Source organism: Aethalodelphis obliquidens, unplaced genomic scaffold (genome assembly GCF_003676395.1).
Source record: "Aethalodelphis obliquidens isolate GAN/ISIS:26980383/991018 unplaced genomic scaffold, ASM367639v1 scaffold83, whole genome shotgun sequence".
Taxonomy (NCBI): Eukaryota; Metazoa; Chordata; class Mammalia; order Artiodactyla; family Delphinidae; genus Aethalodelphis; species Aethalodelphis obliquidens.
In genome coordinates, this window is record NW_020838027.1 from 3,306,853 (window position 1) to 3,332,680 (window position 25,828).

At 60.1% G+C, this 25,828-nt stretch overlaps 1 protein-coding gene across 3 annotated transcripts in view; it reads left to right on the plus strand.

Moving 5' to 3' along the window:
• Nucleotides 1-25,778, plus strand: part of TSPAN9 (tetraspanin 9) — a 180,168-nt gene extending 154,390 nt beyond the window's left edge. For all 3 annotated transcript variants that reach the window (XM_027093127.1, XM_027093126.1, XM_027093125.1), the window contains 6 exons: nucleotides 20,732-20,923; nucleotides 21,259-21,333; nucleotides 22,473-22,574; nucleotides 23,191-23,322; nucleotides 23,650-23,733; nucleotides 25,117-25,778. In XM_027093127.1, coding sequence (XP_026948928.1) covers nucleotides 20,732-20,923; nucleotides 21,259-21,333; nucleotides 22,473-22,574; nucleotides 23,191-23,322; nucleotides 23,650-23,733; nucleotides 25,117-25,188 — 657 coding nt within the window. In that variant the 3' untranslated portion in view covers nucleotides 25,189-25,778. The remainder of the gene's footprint in view (nucleotides 1-20,731; nucleotides 20,924-21,258; nucleotides 21,334-22,472; nucleotides 22,575-23,190; nucleotides 23,323-23,649; nucleotides 23,734-25,116) is intronic.
• The last annotated feature ends 50 nt before the right edge of the window (nucleotides 25,779-25,828 follow it).

Sequence of the window (25,828 nt, forward strand, 5' to 3'; positions counted from 1 at the left end):
TCGGTGCCTCGCTGTGACGGGAGGTGTCTGGTTCCTCCCAGAAGGCGAGCGGGTTATAAATAGCAGATGACAGGCTGTGGTGAGAGCTGCCTCTAGCGTAATCGCCGATTTTGAGAGTGCCCTGGCGAGGGTGGGAGGATGGCTGAGGTCAAATTTGGCCCTGTTGGCCGATTGGCATTTCTTGAGCTGGGTGCTAATCCCTTCAGGAGGTCAGATAAGCTCCACGGCGGCGCCTGCTTAAGGCGCCAGGTTTGAGGCCAGGTTAACTCTTTTGGGGGGACTGCAGGAGACCCCCAAAGTTGTGGCGACTCCACATTGTCCAAAAGAGAGCCGGAGCCGTCGTGGAGCTGGACTTCAAGAGGGTCCATCCAGGGGAGGGCCGGTGCCTGAAGTGCAAAGTGACTCTGCCGTGTGACTGTCTTTCTGACGAGGCCGTCCTGTGGGAGGATGTCCTGGGGCAGCCCTGTGGCACAGAGACGGTGCACTTCCCCCTGGGAAGTAGCTCAGGCCCAGGGACCTGCCTTGCTGAGTATCGGGGTGAGTGGGTAGCACCACTGAAGGTCAGGGGTTCCCCCTCCTGGTCCTGTCACCTCCCCCCACGGCCTGATGTGTTAGGACCCACTTTCCAATGCCTCGCATAAGAGCAGGAAGCTCTCCCACTACAGATCTAGGCTTTGGGGGTTTCCTGCTCCCGCCCCGTCTGCTGCAGGCGTTAACCCTCACCCTTTTGCAGAGAGAGGGTAGGTTTGTAGCCTGCCTGCCCCTCCGGGGTCTGTGGGGGCGGCGGGTGGGCAGTTCTCGGCCGCCAGCCTCGTGGGAGTTGTGCACTGCTTCCCCCGCAAGTGCCGCTTCCAGCCTGGATTTCTCCTCCAGCCTGACCCCTTCCTCCCGGGGCTGGGGGTCCCGCTCCGTCTCCTGCTGCTGTGGATGCGCCGTGCTTCTGAGCTTCTCGGAACCTCCTGTTTCCAGGACCGTGAATCTGGTCCCCGTGGAGTGTCGCACCCCCCATGGGCCACCCTCTGCTTTATGGCCCCTGTCGCTCTGCGCTCACCCCCGTCACAGCCGAGGCGTCCGAGAACAACGGCGCTCGCTGCTCGTTCCATCTCAGCTCACCCAGCCGAAGCCTGCAGAGGCGCCACGGGAATAGATTACCCCAGCGAGCTCTCCGGGCCCCTCTGCTGTGGCCCCGGCCCCCCTCTCGCCAGCATCTCAGCGGGGGTTCTGGAACCTCCCGCCTCTGTCGTCCTCCACGTGTCCCTTCCGCCTGGGGCGACATCTTCTCTCTAACTGGCCGCTGAGTGTGCCAGGTCGGGAACTTCGCGCAGAGCAGTGATGCCGCAGGGGCGCAGACGTGGAGAGGACAGGCCTTCATCCCTCGGATTCTTCATGCTCTTTGTCAGAGAACCATGCCCTGTGGGAGGAGCCCTTAGCTGCCCTTGCAGGGTGAGCTAGGAGAAGGAGGGCCCTCCTTTCACGAACAGGGGATATTTGGATGACGACGAAGCTGGCCTCTCCGTTTTGCCGGAGTCAGATGGTTCCCAGCAGGCACGCTGGGCGGGGAGCCGCGGCCGGCTCCTGAGGAACTTGACCGCCAGGCCAGGGGGCGTGGGCTCCTCGCAGGGCAGGGAGGAGAGGGGTGCTGGGGTGCTGCTGGCTAGCTGAGTGTTGAGCCCCCTGCAGGCAGGCTTGCTCTGTCCCGGGCTGAATCCGCACCCTGGTGGTCCAGCCCACGGGCTTTGGGGGTTCAGCAAAGGAGAGCCTGGCGAGGTTCGTTTTGGGTCTGAGTGCTGTGGGCCTGGGGCGTGTTCTCCCATCCATGGGTATATTCCGGGGCTCGAAATCTCCCTGGTGTCCTGTCCGCTGGGATGGGGGAGGAGAGCACAGGCCCTTGACTTCTGAAGGAGGGACTCCACTGTGAGCATCTCTGGCCTGGGCCGTGTGGCTTGTCTCCTTCAGGGAGCGGCTAAAGGCAGAGGGAGCCTTCCCCCCCTTCCCTGGGTTTGGAGCTGCTGCTCTTTGGCATTTGATACCAAGACGTCAGGTGAGCTGGTTCTTTTTCTCGTCTCCCCCTCCCATCAAGGCTGCAAGGAGCTGGGGATGACCCTAGAACCAAGCGGTATTGAACGGCACCGGGCCATGTCCCCGCCCCCCGCCCAACCCCACCACTGTACCTGCTCCCAGGGTCTTGGCCCCAAGCCACGGTCAAAAATGATGGCTTGGTTGGGAGCAGACGTTCCTTGCTGACGCCCAACAGAGATTCACTGGAATTGAATGCACGTGCCAGCGTGTCCGTGATCTTAGCAGACAGCATGGTGTATGCCCAGCTTCACCATGTGCCCCCTCACTGCCCCTTGTCCCTTAGGTGAGACCCTGAGATGAGGTGGCTGATACATGAGTGGTGGTGACACCAGGCAGCCTGGCATCCGGGAAGCAGGAGGACGACCTCATTTAATTAGAAAGAGTGTGTGGCCTGAGCCCCCAGCATCCTTGGAGAAAAAGACTTTTTTCTGTGAGCATCACTCTGTACCAGGCACCGTGCTTATGCAACCTTGTGAGTTTGGTGGCGTTGTCTCCGTCTTGTAAATGAGGAATTAAGGCCCAGAGAGGTCAAGTTGCTTTTCTAACGTTGCACAGCAGGGGCAGGGAATTGAACTCCCTCGAGTCCATGAACTTCATAGCCCGTGCTCCTTCTTGTTCTTTTTCACCAGAGCTTTTCACATCCTGCAGCATTTTCTCTGTGCTGAGCTCAACCACCCTTCTGCCACTCCCAGGCTCTCGGTGACGCCCGAGAAGTTTACTCCACGTATGCTGAAGGTGTACGTTCCCCAGGACAGGAGGTTCCCGAGTCCTGGTCTCCCCCCTCTCTCTGCTCCTCCCTCCACAGAGATTCATTGAGCCTTTACCATGAACCTGGCACCCGAGGGACACACAAGGGACAAGTCAGGGATCTCTGACCTCATGGAGCTCACATTCTAGCAGGGAAGATGGACAAGAGTAAATAAACACTTAAAGTTATAATAGGTTTTCATACAAGATGGGGAGCAAAGGAAACTTAAAGGAGAAGAATGAAACCACGAGTCTCTAAGGAAGAACATTCTGGACAAGGGACACCCGAGTGCGGAATAACATGGTGTGCCTGGGAGCTAGCAGAGGCCGGTGAACGGGACCAGGGCACGGAGGAGGTGGGCAAGGCAGAGGCTGGATCGTGTAGGGTCCCGGAGAACACGGGAGGGGATTTGGGATTTGTTCTGCATACGAGGGGAACCTCTGGAAATTCGCTGCTCTGTGGAGAGTGAGGAGTGGAGGGGCAGGTGTGGCAGCTGGGAAAACAGAAAATGATCGCAGAAGTTCAAGGAGGAGGCTGGGGTAGCAGTGGAGTCGGGGAGAGATGGGTGGGCTGGGGTCAAAAATCGGAGGTAGAACCGGCAGGAGTTGCTGGTGACGGGTTCCCCGTGGCTTGCGCATCAAGCTTCCCGTGTGACCTGTTAAGCTTGAGTTGCCTGGAAGGCGTCCGAGGGGAGGTCACGGTCGGCACGTGGGTGCGCAAGTCTGAGCGCAGGGAGGGGCCGCTCACTTCTGCCTGGCAGGAGTCAGGTGGAGCAGTCCCTCAGGACACTTTGAGAGCCTGTGGGGGGCCCAGCTCTGCGGGGTGTGGTTCCTGGCGTAGTGTGTGCTTAATAATGGCCTTTGGAAACGAAGCAAGTTGACGGCATGACTGAGTCACACAGAGGAAGCGGGGATGGGGATGCAGCTGCATCAGCTACAGCAGCATTTCTGTGCCACCGCGGGGTTTGCGTATACTTGGTATTCATGGAAAGGCTTGACCCTCGTGGTCTTCGACAGTGTAAGGGCAGGTACCCTTTCCCCCAGGGGACCCGCTGGGGGCTGCACAGTTGTACCTTCTCAGTCCCAAGCTGCCGGGAGCTTGCCTTTGTGAAAACTTGAAAAATACCTCTTGGGAGCCTACTATATGCGAGGCACTGTAGGAGATGCCAAATAAGAGTCGACTTAGGCAAAACCAACAAGGAATGAACCTTGTAGGGCGAAGGGTGTTGGGTGCTGTGAGGGAAGTGGGAGGTGCTTCTAGCGCACAGAGGGGGCATGGGGAGGGTGGAGCTCATGGGCCCTTCCCGGGAAGGATGGCACTGCTGACTGGTTGGGGTGCAGGAGGGGCAGGGCTGGCGGGGAAGAGCCGGCAGGGAGGCGCACAGGCAAAGGCTTGGGGTGCATCACAGAGGGACCAGTGCCCTGGACTGTGGGGATACCGGCAGGCTAATAATGAAAAGATGAGCCTGCAGGAGGTCTCAAATGGACGCCGTGCTGAGAAGCGTCAGCCGCATCCTGCAGGCTGCAGGAGCCCTCCGGGGCCTGGAAGGTGAGGCGTGATGTACCCCAGGTGGAGTGTTCAGATGGCGGTGGTGACGGCGGGGGGAGGTGGGGTGACCAACAGGGGTGCTTCTCAGTGTTCTGGCCGAAGGGATGAGACCAGGACCTGGGCCGTGGGAGTGGAGAGGACCAGGTGGATGCAGGAGAGTTGCAGGGGTGTGGCTGGAGGATTTGGAATGGGCGAGATGCAGAAGGGTAACAGCGGTGGTGCCCATCGTTTATGATATTACGCCGTGTTCTTGTTCTCAGGGCTTTAGAAGTTTTCTCCTTTTTTTTTTTGTGGGGGGGGGCGCGGTACAGGGGCCTCTCACTGTTGTGGCCTCTCCCGTTGTGGAGCACAGGCTCCGGACGCGCAGGTTCAGCGGCCATGGCTCACGGGCCCAGCCGCTCTGTGGCATGTGGGATCTTCCCGGACCGGGGCACGAACCTGTGTCCTCTGCATCAGCAGGCGGACTCTCAACCACTGCGCCACCAGGGAAGCCCAGTTTTCTCCTTTTTAATCTCCACAACAAACCTTGTAGGTACGACATGTAGTTTGGCGGAGTTAGCATTATTATCCCCATTTTACAGATGAGGAATCAGAGTCACAGAGGTCAACTGGCATGAGGCTACATTGGGGAAGCGGCAGAGCTGGGATTCAGAACCCAGGCCTTCACTCCAGAGCCTGTGCTCTTAACTGCCGGCCCCAGATCCAAGTTTTGATTCCTGGATGGAGGAAGAGATGGGGACACGGGTGGAGGGGCATGTTTTCCAGAGACTGGGACAGACACCCTGATTCAGAAGACGTCATTCAGAGAGCATACGACACCACGGAGATGAAATATTGACGGTCGGGGCAAGCAAACGGCCCCGGGCCCTTTGCGACCCGAGAGGCAGTGTGGTACCTGCACGGTCAGTGTGACCCCCATCCTGATGCAGGCGGCAGGGTCCTCCCCCAAGTCCTGTGTGTCCATAGCATCAGGCCCACAGGCGGATGACACGTGGTTCTGCAGGCCTGTCGTGCCCCTTCCCCAGCACTCGTCCCCGCTTTTCTGGGCCTCGGTGACCCGCTTTCTGTAGGACTGCCTTAGGTTTTCTTGTGCAAAAGAAGTCAGAGTTTTCCTGAGATGAAGCCAGGCTCTGGCTCCCCTGAGCAGCTGGTACCATGAACCTGGAAGCTTCCATCTCCAAGGAAAATCTTTTTTTTTTTTTTCTTTTTGGTAACGTCTACTTCCCGAGATGCAAGCCTGCCACGTGGACGGGAGCGGCCCCTCTCCGTGGTAATTTGACGGTGTCTGTTTAGTGGGTGCCCTGGAGGCAGCACCCTAAAATCTCTCCACTTACAATGTTATTTCTTCTATTTCTTCTGACTCCCGGGTCAGCCTGCATCTCAAAAAACACTCTTTTGAGAGCTTCGGGGAAACGTGGAGCCACAAAATGCAAGCGTCTGCATTGTGCTGGGTCCTCATCCGTCTCCGGCTACTGCTCGTTTTTTTCTGTCCAATAAGCAAAAGCCAGAGCACGTTTATTCCCGGGGATGGGATCTCGTGTGAAAACGCGTGGTACTTGTTTCCTTTCGCTCTTGTCAACATGTTTCTGTTCCATGCATTGAACTTTGTGCTCGGCTCCTGCCATCTCACACGTCAACATCTAAGTTATTCTTCCGTTTGCTGTTTATGAAGTGGCATCCTTTCCCCTCCAGGTCTTGATGCGGGCAGCGTTTGTGCGCCCGCTCGTGCGTGCACGCACGCCTGTGTGTGTGTGTATGTGCGCGCGCGCTGCAGAAGAGGGGGCTGGGAGGAGAGAGGGAGAGCCATGTGGGATCTGCTTGGAGGGAGGCCTCCCCGCTGCCTGGACTTGGTCAAAGAACTCACACTCCTCTACTTCCGCTTTTGGGAAGTGCCCGGACTCAGAAGTGATCGATTCTGGTGTACATCCAGAGTGGGGTATAATTAGCCGTCTTGATTTCACGTCGTTATGGCCTGAAGCCCTGCCAGCCCCTCCTGCTGTGTGTGTATGTTTGAGTGGTCAGTTCCTGTCTTGGCGTCAGCCTGGGCCCTTGACCATGGGGCCCTGAGCAAGTCTCAACTCCAAGCATCCGTCTCCTTACCTGGGGGATTTGGGTCACGGGGGCGGTAAGTCACACAGCACTTCTCAGGTCCGGTGCAGTGCTGACACTTTTCCTTCCTGCTGTCTTCCCCGAGGGACAGGGGCTCACCCTGGGGAGGCAGGGGGTGGGTTCCAGCCTCCCAGCTCCGGGGCAGATCATTCAACCTCAGAGACGTCACCTCCTCACCTAACAGTGGATGTAGCCATCTTCCTTGTTGCTCAGCCAGGCTGAGGGGAGAGCAGAGGTGAGAGCCCAGGACCTCAGGGCTGGAGGAGTTGGGATGTTGTGAGGTTCGGCCTTTTCTCTGGAAGGTGGGGGCCGAGGCTCAGACGAGGGAGAGGTTTGCCGGGGGTTGCAGCCGCTGGCGGCGCGTGGCCAGTGCGCTGTGCCGTTTGGGGTTCACCCTGCCGCCCTGCCCGAGGGCTCACCTGTCCGTTAGGTCCTGAACATATGTGGTGCCGCGCCTCCCCACGTGTGGTGCTGGATGGACAGGTGGCCCTTCTCCTGCCATATGCTCTGGCCTGTTTCGGTGTCATGGCGCCAGGGCCAGGGAGGCGCTCTGTTGCGGAGCTGGGCACTCGCCTTGCTTCCACGTCCCCGCACTCCTCCCTCCCTGTGCTTGCTCCATCCGTACCTGGCCCAACGTACCTGGCCCAACGCTCAGCCTGATGCCGGGGATGCACACAGAGAGGTATGAGGGGAGGCGCCCCGCCCCGCCCCGCCCCGGGCGGCCATTGCGCTGGAGCATCACCGGCCAGGGCAGCGCTGGCGGGTGGGAGAAGGGTCCAGGGCTGGTGAGTGGTCGGACGGTCAGAGCCGCTGCAGAGTGTTGGGTGGGGGTCAGGGCGGGGCTGGCCAGCCTGGAGGAGGAGGTGGGCGTCAGCGGGGACCCGAGGGCCCTGGGTGGGACTGAGAATGGTGCAAAGGGGGAAGAGGAAGCTTTCTTGGGTGGGTGGGGTGCGGTGAGACAGGCATGGAGGCGGTGGTGTGGAAGGTGCAGTGAGGGACCCGAGGGCTCCCGCCGAGGAGTGGGGAGGCTCTGGCCAAACACGTTTTATTTTCAGGGCTGGGTCTCAGTGTCAAGTGACTGGGCGGCACGTGTCTGATTAGATTTAGCTCGTTGGACACAGCGATCGCGATCATTATTTTGGCTCAGAGCATTGCTGAGAACCTGACTCTACCTGTCACTGCCGCTTGCTCACCTGCCGGAGGATGGAAGGGACCGGAGGGAGGCGGGGGACTTCCCGAGCCTCCCGTCGCCAGGAGCCCGGTGGAAGGGGGCCCTTGGGATCCAAGGACAGGAGGCAGGGAGCTTTGGATTCACTCCGACCCCTTCTGGGTCACAGAGCCACTTCCCGCCCGCCGCCGCCTGCCTGCCTCGGCCCACCTCCTCTCGAGCTGGCTTTCCGCTTATCTTAATTTATTGATGAAAACTTGTTTTACGGTCCAGAGCACAGACGGCAGCAGCTCCCTGCCAAAAGAAAGCATGCTCGCCAATCGGGAAAGCGAGCTGCCTCCCAGAGATGGGTGGCTGGGGAAGGGAGGGTGGGGCGGCAGAGTGAGGGACGCGCATCTGGCCTGACTGCGCATCTGGCCTGACTGCGGCGGCCTGGAGGGGTGGGGGGGCCCCGCGGGGCTGGGGGCTGCCGCCTCGGCGGGAACCCTGGCCAACAGCCGCTCTGCCGCGTCTTAGCAGTCAGGATGAATGAGGACCGCAGGCCATAAGTACTAATAATGACCCTCGTTTATAGCTTTGTAAAGGCGCTACGCTGGGAAGTTCATTTTCGTGCGTCTCCTTCAGTCCCAACTGCAGCTCTGTGTGGTAGGAACCATGAATTCCCCATTTAAAAAACAAGCCCTGGAAAGTCGTTTTCTGAGATTCCCGCCCCCCCGCTGGTACATGAGGGCTCCGTGAACTTGAACCAAGGCCAGAGCCGTCTGTAGCCCCGACCCAGACCTCCCACTGGCCCTGTGCTCTTCCGCGTCGTGGCTGCCTGTCTGGCTGGTCTTGCTGGTCCAGCTGGGTGTCCTGCTCCTGGGTGGCCGTGGTCAGCAGGGTGCCCGGCTCAGGGCAGGTACTGAGGCCCCTGCGGAGGGACTGGGCTGAGGGGCGTCAGGAGTGGGGATCAGGCCTCCCTGTCGCTCCTTTCTAAAGACAGGAAGTTCTCCGAGTCACTTCTGAGCGTTCCTCTGAAGCTCCGTTTCCTGGTGGGTCAGAAGTGGATGTCCCCATGAGGCTGCTGACCACGCCGGGCGGGGACGGGCCTTCGAAAGATGGGGCCTGGGCCCCCGCGAGCTGCAGCGGCCTCATCTGTAACGTGGGGTAGTGAGTCCAGGGGTCTGTGGGGAGCGTGTGGAGTGGCGCGTGTGAAAGCCCCCTCCAGAAGAACGCAGCACGGGGGTGGGAGGGCGGGGAATCGTTTCCACCAGCTCCTCTGGTTGTGGAAATAGAGGCACAGTAAGAAGGTCCACCGAGCCCCAGAGTATTTATTTTGTTCCTTCTTGCTTCTTCATGCAGAGGTATGGCCAACAATTTTCGCAACTCTGGTGAAATCAGCAAAGTGGGCAGTGCAGGTTGGCTGGACGTCTGCCCCCAACACATGTGCACTGCGTGCACCCCTCCCTGCGGGGGGCACCCCTAATGATTGGTCCTCGCCTCTACCCGCCCAGCCGGCACGCAGGACAGACCACCTGCCGCTCCTTCCAGCTGCGCCTGCTGGGGTGTGTCCCGGACCCCTGCACTTCTCCCCGCCTCCCTTGACTCAAACTGGGCTACAGTGGAGAATGTTAATAAAATGAAGTTTGGGGTTTTTGTTTGTTTGTTTGTTTGTCTGAGGCATACAGAGGCTTCAGTCAAAGGATTGGAGTCGCATCAGACTGGATTAAAATCCAGCTCAGATGAGATACTTAACCTCTGATCCTTGGTTTTCTCATTTGCAAAGTTGGGGGAAACAGTAGGAACTACCTTGTCTGTTTTTTTTAAATTATTAAAAAATTTTTTATTGTAGTATAGTTGCTTTACAATGTTGTGTGAGTTTCTACTGTACAGCAAAGTGAATCAGTTATACGAGTATATATATGTTTTTAGATTTCCTTCCCATTTAGGTCACACAGAGCACTGAGTGGAGTTCCCTGTGCTCTACAGTAGGTTCTCATTAGTTATCTATTTTATACATAGTATCAGTAGTGTGTATATATCAATCCCAATCTCCCAGTTTATCCCACCTTAGTATCCATAAGTTTGTTCTCTACATCTGTGTCTCTATTTCTGCTTTGCAAATAAGTTCATCTGTACCATTTTTCTAGATTCCACATATAAGCGATATTATACGATATTTGTTTTTCTCTTTCTGACTTACTTCACTCTGTATGACAGTCTCTGGGTCTATCCACGTCTCTGCAAATGGCACTATTTCATTCCTTTTTATGGCTGAGTAATATTCCATTGTATATATGTGCCACATCTTCTTTATCCATTCATCTGTTGATGGACACTTACGTTGCTTCCATGTCCTGGCTATTGTAAATAGAGCTGCAATGAACATTGTGGTACATGACTCTTTTTGAATTATGGTTTTCTCAGGGTATATGCCCAGGAGTGGATTGCTGGGTCATATGGTAGTTCTGTTTTTAGTTTTTTAAGGGACCTCCATACTGTTCTCCATAGTGGCTGTACTGACTTACATTCCCACCCACAGTAGGAGGGTTCCCTTTTCTCCACACCCTCTCCAGCTTTTACTGTTTGTAGATACCTTGTCTGGTTTTTGTGGAAAGGGGTTGACACAGTTCCTGGCGTGGATCAGCGGTCAGGAGATGCTAGCTTCCTCATCCGTGTTCTCAGTATCATCATTGTCATCGTCACCACCCTTGTCACCACCATCACTGTCACCATCCCTGCATTTTTCCCCACCCTCTTAGTCTACAGGTGGGTCCCAGGCACGCTGTACGCAGCGGCTGGCCTTCCCCTCTCCAAGCATGGACATGTCCAGGGACTCCTTTCTGATGTATTTGGGACGCCCTAGGTCTAAGCAGTGGGGTCTGGTGGGTCAGAACATGGTTTCCAGAGGCAGATTTCCTGGGTTCCTTCACCACCTAACCTCTCTGTGCCCTCACCCTTCCAGGTGTAGGACGGGAGGACGAATGACCTCCCCCTGTCCCCACCATTGGGTTGGGAGGATTAAGTGAGGCAGGTGCGGCCAAGCACTCAGAACCACGGGCACATGGTTGGGGTCCCTGGCAACACGGCTTCGGGGGGGTAGTGAAGACAGGGAAGGTGCCGGGTGGGTGAGGACAGGGCGTGAAGCTCCTCCCTGAATGAGCTCCGTGACCTTGGGCGCGCTCGCCTGCCAGGCCGTGGCCTGGCTGCTTTCAGCGAGTGACCTGATGGCAGTGGGCACATCAAGGAGTAGAAGGCGGGCCAGGGCCTCCTGTTCTGCCAGATGACAGCGTCGGCCCAGGGCCGGGGCGAGGAGGGGGTCTCAGGCTGACACGTGAAGTTGGTGCAGAGACCATCTCTGGCAGAGGAACCTGAACTTAACCAGCCCGTGTCCCCCACAGAACATGTCAGAAATGTCAAATCCCGACGTGGGTGGACACGGCTCCCGGCTGGCAGTATAAACAATCCGGCTCTGAGCAGAGCATCCCTGGAGAGAGGACCAATCGTGTCGGCTGCGTCCGAGGCTTACAGCCGAAGTGTGTGTGGGCGGCTGTCCTGGGGCCAGAGCTGGAGCTGGTTGTCCACCACGATCCTTCCCAATATCTACACATGTAATCAGGGAGTGTTATTTGCTGAGCTCAAGCCAGGGAAGACTGTGCCCTTTACATTATGAAAGGGCCTCCGTTCTGTGACAGGCTGAATGGAGGCAGCCCTGACGAATGAGAGGCACCCAGAAGTGGACGTATTTTCATGGCGTGACTCTTCTTCCTCTCTAGGGGGGCTGGGGACACCTTTCCTCAAACAGGGAGAATGATCCCCACCCCCTCCCCATTCTGCAAGGTGAGTTATAGTCTCCCAGATCATTTGAGCTCTTTGCCAGAAAGATGTGATGTGAATTCAAGGTATCCCCTGCATTTTCCAAGGAGTCTGAATAATAGCACAGTACCTTGTACCATATTTATATTCCGAGGAACACAAAGGGCTCGGCAGGCATAAGCCTATCCATCCTCTGTGTCCCCGAGTGCTGGGGAGGTGTTTTTTCTCCCTCGGTCTTTCAGCGGAGAGACGTCCCAGAAAGGCGGCTGGACCATTACTGTCCCCTGGGGCTCCATGTCCAGAGAGCAGGCTGTGGACGGTTCTGCTTTCTCAGGGAAGCCCAGGTGGCCCCAGTTTCAACATGAACCTTGAAGACAGGTTTCTGAAACCCATCCCTGACTCCCAAGGCAGCCCCAGCTTCATGTTTTATTCTGTGCTTCGATGCCGTCAAGAGTGCCTTTCTCCCCAGAGGCACAAAGTAAAACAAATGCAGGAAGGGAAAAAATACGCCTGTGGTGGGAAAATCCTTTCTCCAGACTCCTCTGACAAGTATTCTGAGTCCTTGGCGCTTTTCCCTCCCAGCTTACCGTGACCTTGGGAGTTCAGACAGTGCCTCTTGCTGTGGCCCAGGCTGTCTCCCCGTGGCTCCTTCCCGGCTCCAGAGCCGTGGCGCTTGGGGCGCAGGTGATGAGGGCTCCGTGCACACCCCTGCCCCAGCACAGGGCATCCATTCTTGCACTAGCACCTGCCCAAGAGTTGCTGGTCTTGGGTGGCCCGATGCGCCAAGCTGTGTCCTGTTGAGTGCTGACAAGTTCTGGAGTTTGGGGTCACCTTCCCCGACTCTCCCAGCGAAGGGCAATCCTCCCACTGGCTCAGGGAACAGAAGCGTCCAGTGGAGCCGGGACAACCGACTGTCTCCTCCATCTGAGAAGCTCTTCCCGAGCCTGCCCCCTGCTGTTTTAGCCCATCTCCTCTCCTTTATAGAGCAGGGGTGGAACACAGCTGTGTGCTCTCCCGAGGGGAGCAGAACCCCGCCATCCAGGGGCTCCATCCTCGTGGGGCGAGCTTGGGAACCCTGGGTTACAATGCTCCCCTCGTGTCCCTTCTGCCCTGCAGCCACCCCCCCCCCCCCCCCCCCCGCTTGAACAGGAAGCACGTGCAGCTCTGCCAGCCTGGTGGGCCCGCCCTGGAAGGGCCGCCACTTAGCCTGGGTCAGTGTGGACAGACTGATGAGTGGTCACGCCCCCTTTACAAGGCTGGCAGGGGCTTTGTAGCACCCGCTGCTCCTTGGCGTCCTGACCACACATCAACCTGTGGTCCATCTGGCCCTGTTCCTTGGGCCCCCTTGGGGGCTCTGAGCTGCTTCCCACCTCCTTTTCTTTCCATCTCCCCACCGAGTGAGCAGGCCTGTGGCCAGTCCGAGACTGAGGTGCCGTGGCTGGCACCCCAGAAGGTCGATTTGGGCCCCGCTGTCCGATTTGAGGAGCCCAGATGGCCTGGGAACTGGGGCGCAGGTGCAGGTAGGGGAGGTGAGCCCTGTTGCCCTGCAAGCCTTCCTCCCAGACAGGAACAGTGTGGAAGTCCAGAGTTTTAAGGGGGCCGTGTTGGGAGAGCCCAAGGTAGACCCCCTTCCCCAGTTCTAGTCCTTGCCCTTTGCTCCCTGGGCATCAGCTGTCGTGGAGACTGGGCCTGCTGTTGGCACCCCTGCCCTGGCCTTTGAGGCCCAGGGACAGACACAGGGCTTGCCACCCTGCAGTCCCACAGGTGCCTTGGCTGGTGTGAGCCCCTAGGCAGGGCAGGTGCCCTCCGTACTGAGGCCAGGCCAGGAAGCCCAAACAGGTGGGCAGTGCTTCAGCAAAGCCAGTCTCCTCCCTTGCCTCCAGTGGGGTCAGAGGATGCCAGGCCCTTTGTGCAGCCAGCTTGGGGCCAAGGCTGCGGTACCTGCATTTACCCCTACCCAGGACCCTAACTGACTGGAGGGAGGAAGGGCTGGCCTCAGGGTCTCAAGAGGGGTCTCCCCCCGTCTCAGCTCTTTCATCCCCAGCACTTTTAAGAGTCTTCGATAGCAAGAGGTATCGTAGCAGGAGCCCCTCTCAACCGATGGGGTATGCCAGTGAATTGGGGGCGTGGTTCCCATGTTCCCGATGTCCCTGCAAAGCTCGCTGGAGAGAAGTGGGCTCGGGAAGCGTGTAACTTAAGAGCTTTGTGAACGTCGGAGACTCAACAGCTCCCAAATACAGCATCCCCAAAGTTTGGCCGCATTTAAACGCTCTCCCCTAGAACCATCTTAGATAGACAAATAACCACATTCTGCAATAATCAAAATGTGACTGGGTTTTAGATACGCAAATGCTTTATGTCGTGTGTATTCAGAGGAAAATTCGGCTCCGAAATATGGGTGTGATCTCCCTATCACCTCTGCAACCTGGTGATATTGGAGGCTGTGAAGTTGTGAAGAAATTGGAGGCTTTGAGAGAGAAAGTGTGGGGTTAAAAATAGAATGGCCGAGGAACCATGCTGTTTGGCTTTGAGTCACGTGCAAACTCAGTGTGAACCACACCTGTGCTGTGGCTCCCAGCCCAGCCAGGGGCGGCACAGGCTGGATTACTAGAGGTATAGAGCTCAGAGTGTGGGAGGGGAGAGTGGTGTCTTGCACTCTGCACTGGTCCCTCTGGAGCTGGAACCTAACTTTTGGTAGTGGAGGGTGACTCAGAGGTGAGAGCCCTAAAAGCCCTTTTATAGGCCAGGAGAAGGTTGGGAAAGGATTTTGTTAGATACAGGCCTTCAAGAACCTCAGGTCCTGCCACACTGGATCTCGGTGGGCTTCGCGGGCAAAACTAGGACTGACGCACGTTAGCCCTGGGGAAGCGGATTCCTGAGTTCATAAGGAAGAATTCTTGACCAATTAGAGCTGTGCAAAAAAGGAACAGAGTGTGTTATTGGCAGGTGAGCACCGGGACCCCGGGGTGCTCAAGCGGAGGCTGGACCCCTGGGGCCAGGCACAGAGGAGCCCTCTCACGGGCGCCCACCCCTTTCCGTGCCCTGGTCCTTCTGTCTCCGGGTGGCTTTGGCAAAGGTGTCCCTGTGACGTTGTCCCTTCTGTGTGGAATTGGAAGCTCTGTCTGGAGGCCCCCATCTCCCTTTATGGCCGTGACATTGAATGAGCTGCAGCCCACCTCCCCGCCAAGAGGAGCCGCCCCCTCAGTCCTCGCGCTGACACCTTTCCCCCTTCTCTGCGTGATGAAGTTCCTAGCAGCCGGCTTCTCCCAGGGCCAGGCAGGATCGTTACCAGCCAGCGCACTGGCTGTGAAATTATAGTCGTTTCTGTTTGCTGTTTTATTCTCCACATCCACTAATTTATTAAATGCTGTTAAACGTTGCACTTGGCCCTGACTCACAGAGAACACGGGGGCATGCTGAGGCCAAGGATTTGAGGGGCTCCCGCAAAACAAAGAGAGCGTGGGGGGCAGGGGCGCTGCAGAGACACAGAGGCCTCCGGGATGAGAGTAGCCAGAGGGTGTGCTGAGCTCTGAGGGGATGGGGCAGCTAGAGAAGGCGACTTAAACAGGCAAACAGGGGCTATAGGGGAGCTGCGGGGGAACTTGGCACGGGGGTGGTGAAGAGGGTGCAAAGGGGGCCTTCTTTTTCAGGTGGGTTTGTGTGTCTGGCTATGGTCCTGTTCCCAACCCCTCCCACCCCTCCCTCCCTCCCTCTCTCCCTCCCTCCATCCCTCCCTCCCTCCATCCCTCACTCCATCTCTCCATCCATCCCTCCCTCCATCCATCCCTCCCTCCATCTCTCCATCCCTCCCTCCATCCATCCCTCCCTCCATCTCTCCATCCCTCCATCCATCCATGCATCCCTCCCTCCATCCATCCATGCATCCCTCCCTCCCTCCATCCCTCCCTCCCTCCCTCCATCCTTCTCTCCACCCATCCCTCCATCCATCCATCCATGGAACAAATATTTCTGCAGTATCCAGGCATGTTCTGGGCCCCACGGTGGTAGAGAGGGGGCTGAGACGTGAACCTGGCCTGGGAGCATTGGTGTTTCTGTGGAGATGGGCAGTGCGTCTACACAGAGGGCCAGGTAGGGATGTCCAGCCCTGGCACAGGAGGTCACCCCAGGGAGGGCCTCCCTACACGTTGGGGAGATGGTGGCAGCTGTGGGGGACACAGGCAGTGGCTGCCCTTTGGCTCTAAGCAAGTGAGGGAGGAAGCTCAGGGGGGAGGTTTGTTCAGGGGAGGTTATGGTTTCCCTCCCGGAGAACTGGGGTGCTGTGTGAAAAATACATAAGGACACATGGCAGGAGCATGCATTAAAACCACAGATCAGTGTGGTTGCAGCTGAAGACGGGGAAAGGCCATGGGGTATTGGCTAATTACAGCAGACTTGATAAATGAGGCCACAGCCTGCGGGCCTCAGTCTGCACGCTGTGCATCTGTTGGATGGGCCCAGGGTGTTGAGGAAGATGCTGAGACCCTGAAGGGTCCCGCACCTTCTCCCTTCTGAAGAGAGAGCCTGGAGGAGGGAGACCCATGGGCATTGCCAAGGGGAGGCGCTGTTCTAGGCCCTGGGGATTTAGTAACGGACAATACAGACCAGGTCCTGGTCCCTGTAGAGAGCAGGGAACGGACAGATGCCAAGGGTTTGCTCACCTTTGGATGGGGGTTCATTTGGAGCCCGAGTGGAAAATACTTGGAAGTGCCCTTGGTTGGGGGAGGGGCAAGGGGCAGGGAGGCTCGGTGGTCAGGGTGGCCCCTGGGCCTGCCTCTGCTTAGAGAGGAGTGCCGGACCGCAGCAGGGTGGCTGGTGCCTTTGGGTCGGTCAGTTGGCTGGGTCCTGGTGCTTGAGTCACCCCGCCTCGCCCCGGGGTTTCTTCCTGCCGGGGGGCTTGAATCTAGCTGGTTGTGTCTGAGACAACCCTCTGCTTTGGGAAGCCAGTGTCCCCGAATGCCACCAGCTGAGCTCTCCAGCGCTGAGCTCTGGCTGTGCCCCTGCAGGCCCCGCCTCCTTCCTGTGCCGGGCGCCCCCGCCCGCCCCGGTGTGGGGTGGTTTCCCCCTGTCCCTCCCATCCCTCCCTCGCCCTCCCTGCCCCTTCTGTGGCTTCAGAGGTGGCTTCCTGTCCTCTTGCCCTCCCGCCCAACAAACCCTGTCTGCTGCCATTGCCCCCCCGCAGACATCAGCCCCTCTCCGGCCCTCACCAGCACTGTCCTCCCGTGCGTGTCCCTCTCAGAGCTAGGACGCACCCCACGCTGGAGGGACACACCAATTCTTCCTCGGGTGTCTGTCTTCTCTGTGAGTTGGTAGCTGGGGGGTGGACACCTGGCTTGGGCAGGGGGCTAGGGCAGCGGTTCTCAATCTCTATTGGCATTTGGGGCCAGATGTCTCTTTGTTGAGTGAGGGCTGCCCTGTGCCCTGTAGGGCAGTTAGCAGCGTCCCTGGCCTCTGCCCACTCAGGTGCCAGTAGCACCCTCGCCCCAAGCTGTGACAACAAAAAAGACTCGACATTGCCGGATGTCCCCTGGGAGTAAAGTTGCTCTGGTGGGACCACCGGACCGGGGTGAGAACAGCGTGTCTCAGGCTGGGAGATTCTCTAGTCCGGATGCCACATCTTAAAGGGCTTTGGGCCGCAGAGAGGGAAAGAACCTTAGGGTCACACGGGAGCAGCGTAACGAAGGAGGCATTTTAGGGAAAGGATTCAGGCAGGTCTTTGCAGGCTGGGCTGAAAAACGGAGGCCAGAGGAAGGCAGGGGTGCGTGGCCGGGACCTGGGCTTGGGGCTGAGGCAGCGGCCTGGCGCCTCTCACCCGTCGGGGCTCAGTGGGGGTGGCGCCGGGGCTCTGTGTCAAATGCCGGGCAGCCAGGTCCCGGGCTGGGCCTGGCAGTGTGATGTCCTAGTCTGTGAACTTAGGGTCTGGGGGCTCTGCTGGTTTGGGGTCAGAGACGGGAGCAGAGGGTCCCTCCCTCTCAGCAGGAGGCCGAGGATGTGGGGTGAGCAGAGCCTCTCGTTGCCTGCAGGGCCTCATTCATTCAGCAGTGGCCTTTTGGGGACGGGGACGCGTGTGTGGCTCTGAGAGGAAGGTGCGGGACTTGGGTCCAGGCTGCCGGTGGAGGCTGCCCTGCTGTCCGCAGCAGGCCTTACCTGAGACTTACCCGGGGCAGGGTGACCTCAGACAAGAAATGAGAGGGAAGCAGAGGTGTAGGGAGCAGCTCGTCCTCCCCGGCGGGCTGTGGGGAGCTGGCACAGCAGGTCAGAGGTTGGGGGGCCTGAAGTCACCGAGGTGACTGGCTCCTGGAGGTTCTGAGCTGTTGGGGTTTCCCACGTGGGGGCCCCTGTCCACGAGGCACAAGGGGACCCCCCCGGGCCCACTCCTGGTGGGAACCGCTATTGGGAGGGAGCCGGACAGTCGGCCCTTGGTATCCGTGGATGCTAAGGTCCCTTATATAAAGTGGTGCGAGTACCCTGAGGACTTTCCCGGGCCAGGGATGGTCCCGAGGGGCCTGGTGTCTCCAGCGCAGGGTGGGAGGGCGTCCTGCGGCTCCAGGGTCCCAAGGCCAGGCTCCCTACCTGTAGCGAGCGACCTAGCCTGTAGCAAGTGACCTGGCAGCAGCAGGGTCTCCTCTTTTTCTTTTCTTTTTGCGGTACGCGGGCCTCTCACTCTTGTGGCCTCTCCCGTTGCGGAGCACAGGCTCCGGACGTGCAGGCTCAGCGGCCATGGCTCACGGGCCCAGCCGCTCCGCGGCATGTGGGATCCTCCCGGACCGGGGCACGAACCCGTGTCCCCTGCATCGGCAGGCGGACCCTCAACCACTGCACCACCAGGGAAGCCCGGGGTCTCCTCTTTTTCATTCCAGGGTCGGGCTTTTAGAGCCATAAATCTTCAGCATGGAGAGCATGAATTTCCATGGTGTGATTAATGAAAGAAAAATAGAGCCGGCAGCACAGAAAATGACCGGATTGAGCAGAGTCAGTGACAGGTTGGATGTCTCTGAGCCTCCCTGCAAACCCAGACCTCTGACCCGGCTTGGGGCGCCACCTGGTGGCTGCGGGTGTGGGTGGCACCCAGTCCCTGGCTGAGCTGGGTGGATGCCCCGTTGCGTGGGGGGCCGCTCTGGGCCTGGTGTGCCCACACCGCGGACTCGGCCCCGTTCCAGCGGGGCTGCCGCAGGGCACGGGGCGAGGGCGGCTGTCCACGGCGTGGGGCCCCAGCAGCTGCTCCGCTCGGCCGGCTCCATCTGCAGCCCTGGGAGCTGTCTCCGGTTTAGTGCCGCGCGGGAATAGCCCCGCTTCTTTCGGCATGCCCCGTCTGGACTGCCTTTCCGTCTCCTCATTTATCAAAATCCTACTCATGCGTCGAAGCCGAGCAAGCCCTTCCAAATACATCTCGAGTTGGAATGTCTCTCGGCACTCCTGCACAGCCTCCCGCTGGAGGTCCCTCCAGCCCCGCCTGGTCCCCTGGTCACGGCAGTGGCGTCCTGATGGCTCGCCCATCGCACTTTGCCCTCCGATGCCCTATTCTCCACACAGCAGCCAGAGTGACCTGCTGAAACCGCAGATCACGTCCCTGTCCTGCTCCCGGGCTTCCCATCCCATCAAGAACACCACCATTTTCGTTCCCGATGCCTGCGAGCTCCCACCCGCCGGTCCCCCACCACTGTCACTCTGTCACCTCTGGTCCCCGGCTGGCCAGGCTTCCCCCACCCAGGGCTTTGCACTGCTGTTTCCTCTAGAACATTCTTCCCCCGCTTATTTGCGTGCTTATTTACTTCCCCTCTTGTGGGTTCCTCCTCAAGTGCCACCTTCCCGAGGGGCCTTTCCTGCCCCTGCCCCCGCACTCCCTCTCATCCTGACGGTTTCTCTTCGCAGCACCTGGAAGCCTGCCGTGTGCTTGCTAGTGTGTCCCCTCGTCCCCAGGGCGGGTCTCTGCCGGCGCCGTTGCCACCGTTGCCCCGTGCTTAGAGCAGGGCCCGGCTTTAGGAGCTCCATTCCGGTTCGTGGAGCAGATGAGAGAGGAAGTCATCTCCTGGGCAGCCTCTGCCGGTGCCCGGCCTTCCCGCTGTCCGCCTGCGTGTGGCCGCCTGGCCCTCGCTGCCGCATGTCCGCTCCCCGGAGTGGGGGCAGCTCGAGAGCAGAGACGGGCTTGCATCCTGGGGGCCGCAGCATGGCGCCCGGCTCGGGACCTGTCTCCCGGAGGCCGGCGCCCGGCCCTGGTCACCCTCTTCACGGGCCTTCTTTCTTTCCAAGTCCCACAACGGTCCAGAGGGGAGTGGTAGTGTCTCATTCCCCACCTGCCCCGTGCACGTGCCTGAGGGGCTGCCCCCTCCCCCTGCCACCTGAACTCTGCACCACTTACTTGGCCCCCGTGCATACGGCCTGGGGTGGATGCTGCCCTCCCCTGGCTCCCGTCTGGTCCGAGCCGAGGCCCTGGGAAGGCAGGTCCCTAACGTGGCTGTGGCTCCTCTGTGCTGTAGGTTCTCGGTAAATACCTGTCGGCCGACTGACTAGCTCCCGAGACCCCGCAGACATCCTTGAGCCCCTGGAGGGAGCGGGGGGGTGTCAGCTTATGGAGTGTGAAACAAGGCTGCTGTGGAGACCTGCGGCCCGGGGAGTGGGAAACTGCAGCCGCGGGCATCGCAGCCCCAGGGGTGCCGTGGAGCGGAGTGGGTTCCAGCCGGGGCGGCTGCTGCTCCCTGGGATGGATGGTGAGGTCATGGCGGACCCATGCCCTGCACGTTGGCCAGCCCCTCAGCCAGGCCAGGGAGCCCCTTCCTGTTTCCATATGCGTGAAATTTGTTCTTCCAGCTCCTGAGGACCATGGACAGGTGGCCCTTCCGGTCAGGGCAGCGGGACCCAGTCACCGCAGGGTCTGGCTCTGAGAAACTGGCTCGGCGGTTCCCTCCCAAACTCCTCACTTGCTTCCATGACCATGTGGCCCCTCCCCGCCTCCTTCCGGAGCGCCAGGCCCTCCTCTGCTGAGTGGGACCCCCATGGCCACGCACGTGCGGCTAGGACCTTCCGTACTTGTTACGTGCTTTCCCTGCGCCTTGTTTAATTTGTCCTTATTGACGTGACCCTCTGAGCTTCGAGAAGCTAGTTCCATCCCGTTTGACGCGGAGAGGCTGGGGGCTTCGTGCAGGTCACACCACCCAGCTGCACCCTGTCCGTGTCTCACGGTTGGGGCCGGGGGAAGTGGGGGCAGTGGAGGGACACGCAGTCCTGTGAGTCTTGTGGAGACGGATACCAGAGTAGTGCTGGGCTAACAGGCTTCCCTTTCTCTCCAGCTCTGTGGCTGTGGACTGCTTGGAGTGGGCATTTGGCTCTCCGTGTCCCAAGGCAATTTTGCCACCTTCTCCCCCAGCTTCCCATCGCTGTCTGCAGCCAACCTCGTCATTGCCATAGGCACCGTCGTCATGGTGACGGGCTTCCTCGGCTGCCTGGGCGCCGTCAAGGAGAACAGGTGCCTCCTTCTGAGTGTAAGTTGGGCCCCAGACTCCCCAGCCCTCCGAACGCTGGATCGCCCTGCATCTGAGCCCCTGAGCCCGGAGAAGTAGCTCCTAGAATGGTCTTTGCCTGACCCCACCCCTCTTCCTCATGATTGGCTGCCCCTGCCCTAGGCGCCCCTCCCACTCCTTGACTGGTGTCTGCCTCCTCTCCCTGCCCTCCCCATCTGGGAGTCCTCAGGAGCCGTGGCCTCTCCCGTACCTGGGAAGTCCTGTCTAGGTGTTACCTGTCCCCGGCCACCCCGTTTGCACCCCGTCCCCGGCCGGGACCGCTGCCACGTGCCCACGCCTGCACCTTCTGTTTGCAGTTTTTCATCGTCTTGTTGATCACCCTCCTGGCGGAGCTGATCTTAATTATCCTCTTCTTTGTCTACACGGACAAGGTAAGCCTTCCAGGAGGGGAGGGGGCGTATGGAACTTCCTTGCCCCTGGGGTTGGGTCTGGGAAGCCGGAGGAAAAGCAGTGACAGTTCATACTTGTGAGGAGAGGAGAGCTAAGAAGGGCCTGGAGGAGAGGTTTTGGTGGGGGCTCATTACCTAGTGTAGTCTTAGGAAGTGGAGTCCTCCAATGACCACGGGATGCCACGGACGGCCTCTGGCAGTGAGCTCCCCGTCACTGGGAGTATTCAAACACAGTTGTGGGGAAGGGATGCAGAGCTCACTAGGTGCCTGGGCTGGGTGATAGGAGCGTAACCTATCGGTAACACAGGGGAAGCTTCCAGGTGACAGTGCGTAGGGCTCACAGTGGAGGCAGCTGTGATTCCAGAGACCTTTGGGGACAGACAGCTGCTCCCAGGCTGCCCCGGGGGTTCAGGAGGGTGGAGCAGGGACCCCTGGCGACCCCGCCAGGCTGGACGGTTCCCTGCAAAGTTGGGGAACTTCTTCTGGGACCGCCAGGAACGATTGGCCAAGCGCGGGCTTTGGGCTCGGTGGGCCCTTTGGGTGCGTTGTACCCAGAACCGTGTTACCATCTTCTCCTTGGGTCTTGAAGGAGGCGCCCGGGCCACGCTGAGAGGGAGAGGCACTCTTAGGATTTGTAACAGTAGTTCCTTTGCATCTCTGAAAAGGAGGCACGAATAATACTGCGAGATCCCCGCGGGCCAGCCTTGTTCTCAGCTCTTTATGGGAGTCCTTTCCTTTAGCTCTCACGATCCCAGAGATAGAGGCTATTTTCCAACTTCACAGACACAGCAGAGGTGGCCCACGCTCGGGACGGCTGATCCGCACCTTGCGTTCCCAGGGTGTGTCCCGACAGGGGCAGCCTTGGGGGGTGTCGTGGCCTGGAGGCAGGTGGCCTGTGCGGGGCTGGTCCTGGGACCAGGGCAGCTGAGGGGCTTGGGCTGTCCCCGCCTCCGTGTCACAGCTCTGGCCCGAAGAGCTCGGCTCTCCAGGGTCACCGCCCGGCCCCCCGCGGGCCTCCCCGCCCGGGAGAGCTGTGGCCAGCTGTCCTGGCCGACCTGGGAGAGCTGGGGAGCGGGGCGGCCTCCTGCTCTCGCCCGACTGAGTCTGCCCTCACCTGTCAGGTGAATGAGAACGCCAGGAAGGACCTGAAGGAAGGCCTGCTGCTGTACAACTCGGAGAACAACGTGGGGCTTAAGAACGCCTGGAACATCATTCAGGCCGAGGTGCGGGGTCGTGCTGGGTGGGGGGGCGGGGCCTGGCCTCAGACTCTGGGACCCGGCTGGGCACCCTGGCCTTCTGGGTCAGACACCGTGTGGCAGCCGCAGAGGGGTGAGGGGGTCGGCAAGCAGGACCTGCAGCTGCGGGGCCCAGGGAGCTGGGAAGGACGGATGATAGAGAGGGCACCTCGTCCAAGCCCTTCCTTTCTGAAGCTTTGGCACGAACGACAACTTATTTTAGCAGCAGGGTTGCCTCCCTTGTCATGACTCAAGAGGTTCTGTTCTAAGAGGAAACGAGTTAGCACAGCGCGAGGGGGCAGGGTGCTACAGCCAGCTTGGGACGGTCCACAGAGCCAAGAGCCAGGGGGCTGGTGGGCGAGCGGAGGGCCGAGCGGCCTGCCCAGCGCCCAGCGCCCAGCTCAGAGGGCAGGTGACATTGCCTTCTCCCCATCCAGCCTCCAGGAAGGAGCGATCACTTCCTCCCCTGGGCCCGGCTGAGGCCCAAAGAAGGGACGAGAAGGCTGAACTCCACGCGGCAGCTCCCCTGGGGGCCGGGTGACAGGGGAAGCCCAACGGGGACGCCGGGTGTGGCCCGTCTGACCCTGGGCCCCTCCCCCTGCAGATGCGGTGCTGTGGTGTCACCGACTACACAGACTGGTACCCGGTGCTGGGGGAGAACACGGTTCCCGACCGCTGCTGCATGGAGAACTCCCAGGGCTGTGGGCGCAACAGCAGCGCCCCCGTGTGGAGGACGGTGAGGCTGCACCCCACCCCACCTCAGGGGTCCGTGCGGTGGACAGCCTGGGGACGGTGGCCCGGGCCACCAAGGAGGTGGCTTAATGTGGGGCGGGCGGGGATGCACAGGCCTGAAGCCAGAAGGCAGGTGGGCAGTGGGGGATCTGGGCCCACATTTGGGGGCGTCGGAGGTCGGAGGGAATGGGGTCTGGGGCTGTGCGGCGGGGCCTTGTAGGCGGATCCCCTGGGGGAGATGCTCGAAGGCAAGAGGACCGGGGCCGGGGGCAGGGGCAGAGGCGCAGAGAGGGTCACGCCGGCGCCTGAAGCTCTGGTCCTCGCTCCCCAGGGCTGCTACGAGAAGGTGAAGATGTGGTTTGATGACAATAAACACGTGCTCGGCACGGTGGGGATGTGCATCCTGATCGTGCAGGTAAGGGGGCCGTCCAGCCTCGCGCAGCCCAGCCCCAAAGCCCAAGGGAGAGAGGACTGACGGGGGCCCTCCCCGCCTGGGCTGCGCCCCCGGGGCCTGTGTGAGCCCGCAGGAAGCCGCCATGGGTTTGCCTGTGACGTGCCTGTCCCCACAGCACGGGGACGTTTACCCTGTGACTGAACTGAACGGCGGTGAGTCCTCAGGCGTCAGCTGTGAGCAAGGCCTACAGGCGCCTCCGCGGGGTCTACCCCATCCCGTGGGATACGGGCGGCCTGGCAGGTGGCTGAGCCGCTGTGCCTTCGTTTACACATCCGCGTAGTGGGCGTGATCATGGGCCGCTTCTGAGCGTTATGTGAGTTTAATAGCCCACATGTCGCACGGGGGAGGCGCTCGGGAAGGGCTCGCTGCCCTCAGCCAACGTTTCGCGGGCGGTCGTGCTGTGCAAGGCCCAGCGTGGGTGACGGAGGGGGACTTGCAGGGGCCCCCGGCTCCCTCCTTGAAGAGAAGGCTGACGTGGTGAGAGCAGGAGCCCCCGGCCTTTCTGGGGGAGCATTATGGGCTCCCCCTTGCCCACTTGTGTATAACTCCTACCCTTGGTGACCACCTGACCCTGACTGGTCCATCACGGGGAGATGAGCTCCTGCACGAGGTCCCCTTTCTTCCCTAAACCCCGCGGGCCGGACCATGTCTGGTCCTCTGCGAGCCTCCAAGCTTAGCAGACAAGCCACTGTCCCTGCTCAGGGCTCTGACGGAAGACGGGCTCATGGGAGCAAGGGTCTCTCCGGTGCCGAGAGTGGGGCTCGGCTCGGGGCTGCCTGCAGCCCGGCCTGGACCAGGACGCCGGGGCCAGGCTGGGCCCCTCGGTCTCCAAGGTCACGGGCAGACCTTGAGTGTGAGTGCCACGGGAAGTACGGTGTCCTTGGCCGCGCGATTCGCGGCGAGTGCTGGTGCCCGGGAGGCCGCAGGCTGGCTTCCTGCACATTCTGCTCCGCTCGGGACTGGGGGGCCGAGGGGACCCAGATGAGTGGTAACTTCCTCCCAGCGGAGCAGCAGTCAGACGCCACGCCATGTACCCCAGGACCCCGCGGAAGTGAGGCGGGGGGCTGTCAACGTCCTGCCGCTACCCCCATGCCCCCAGCTCCCCGTCGGCTGCCACTTAGGGTCAGGTCCTGCCCTCACCGCGGCGCTCTGAAACGGCAGGTTTCTGGGCCTCGAAGCTCGGTGACATCCCGCACGGACAGTCCGAGCGGCCGCGGTCCCCACGTGCGGCCTCCCCTTTTCTGCATCGTTCTCACTCCGCCAGCATCTGCATCCTGCAGGGGGCTGCCTCACACGCTCTGGGTGCCCGTGGCCCCCATCTGAGGCCTTCCCTGTTTCTTTCAGATTCTGGGCATGGCCTTCTCCATGACCCTCTTCCAGCACATCCACCGGACTGGGAAAAAATATGACGCCTGAGCGGGCCGGCCGAACGCCCCGGCCCCGCGGACACTGCGCCCGGGAAGAGGCCTTCAGCTTGTGTCACCTGCCCGCACCCTCCAGACTGCTGACCCCTGCACCCGCCGCCCCGGCCTGGCTTCCCCGCCACCCGCTGCAGCCTTATCGGCGGGCGGAGGCCAGGGAGGAGGAGGTGCAGAGACCTCGGGGTGCCGGGGTGCCCAGATGCCTGTGTATTTGCCAAAGAAGACAGGGTGGGCAGGCGGTGTGCTCTGGGAGCCCCCCGGCACCAGTGCGCTTCTGCCCTGTCCTTCCTCTGCTGACACTTTGTCCCCGCGTGGCGTGGGGCGGGAGGCGCAGGGCTCCCTCCCGGTGGAGAGACTGCGCGGCGGAGGCCCCGGTGCCCCTGGCCACCCGGAGAGCGGGTGCGCGGACGCGGGCGGGGCTGACCGTCTCCCGGCCGGGCCCCTGGAAACATCTCGCCCAGGCTTTTTATACCTTACAGTGTAACTTTTCTATTTTATTTTACTCTGATTACGATTATTCAGGAATACTATCTCTTGGATAAGTTTAGGGTTAGCTTTCTGATTTATAACTTTTTACTGCGTTGATTTCTGTAACGGTTTGATTTTCTTTCTGAGGGTGGGGACAGGCAGGGACA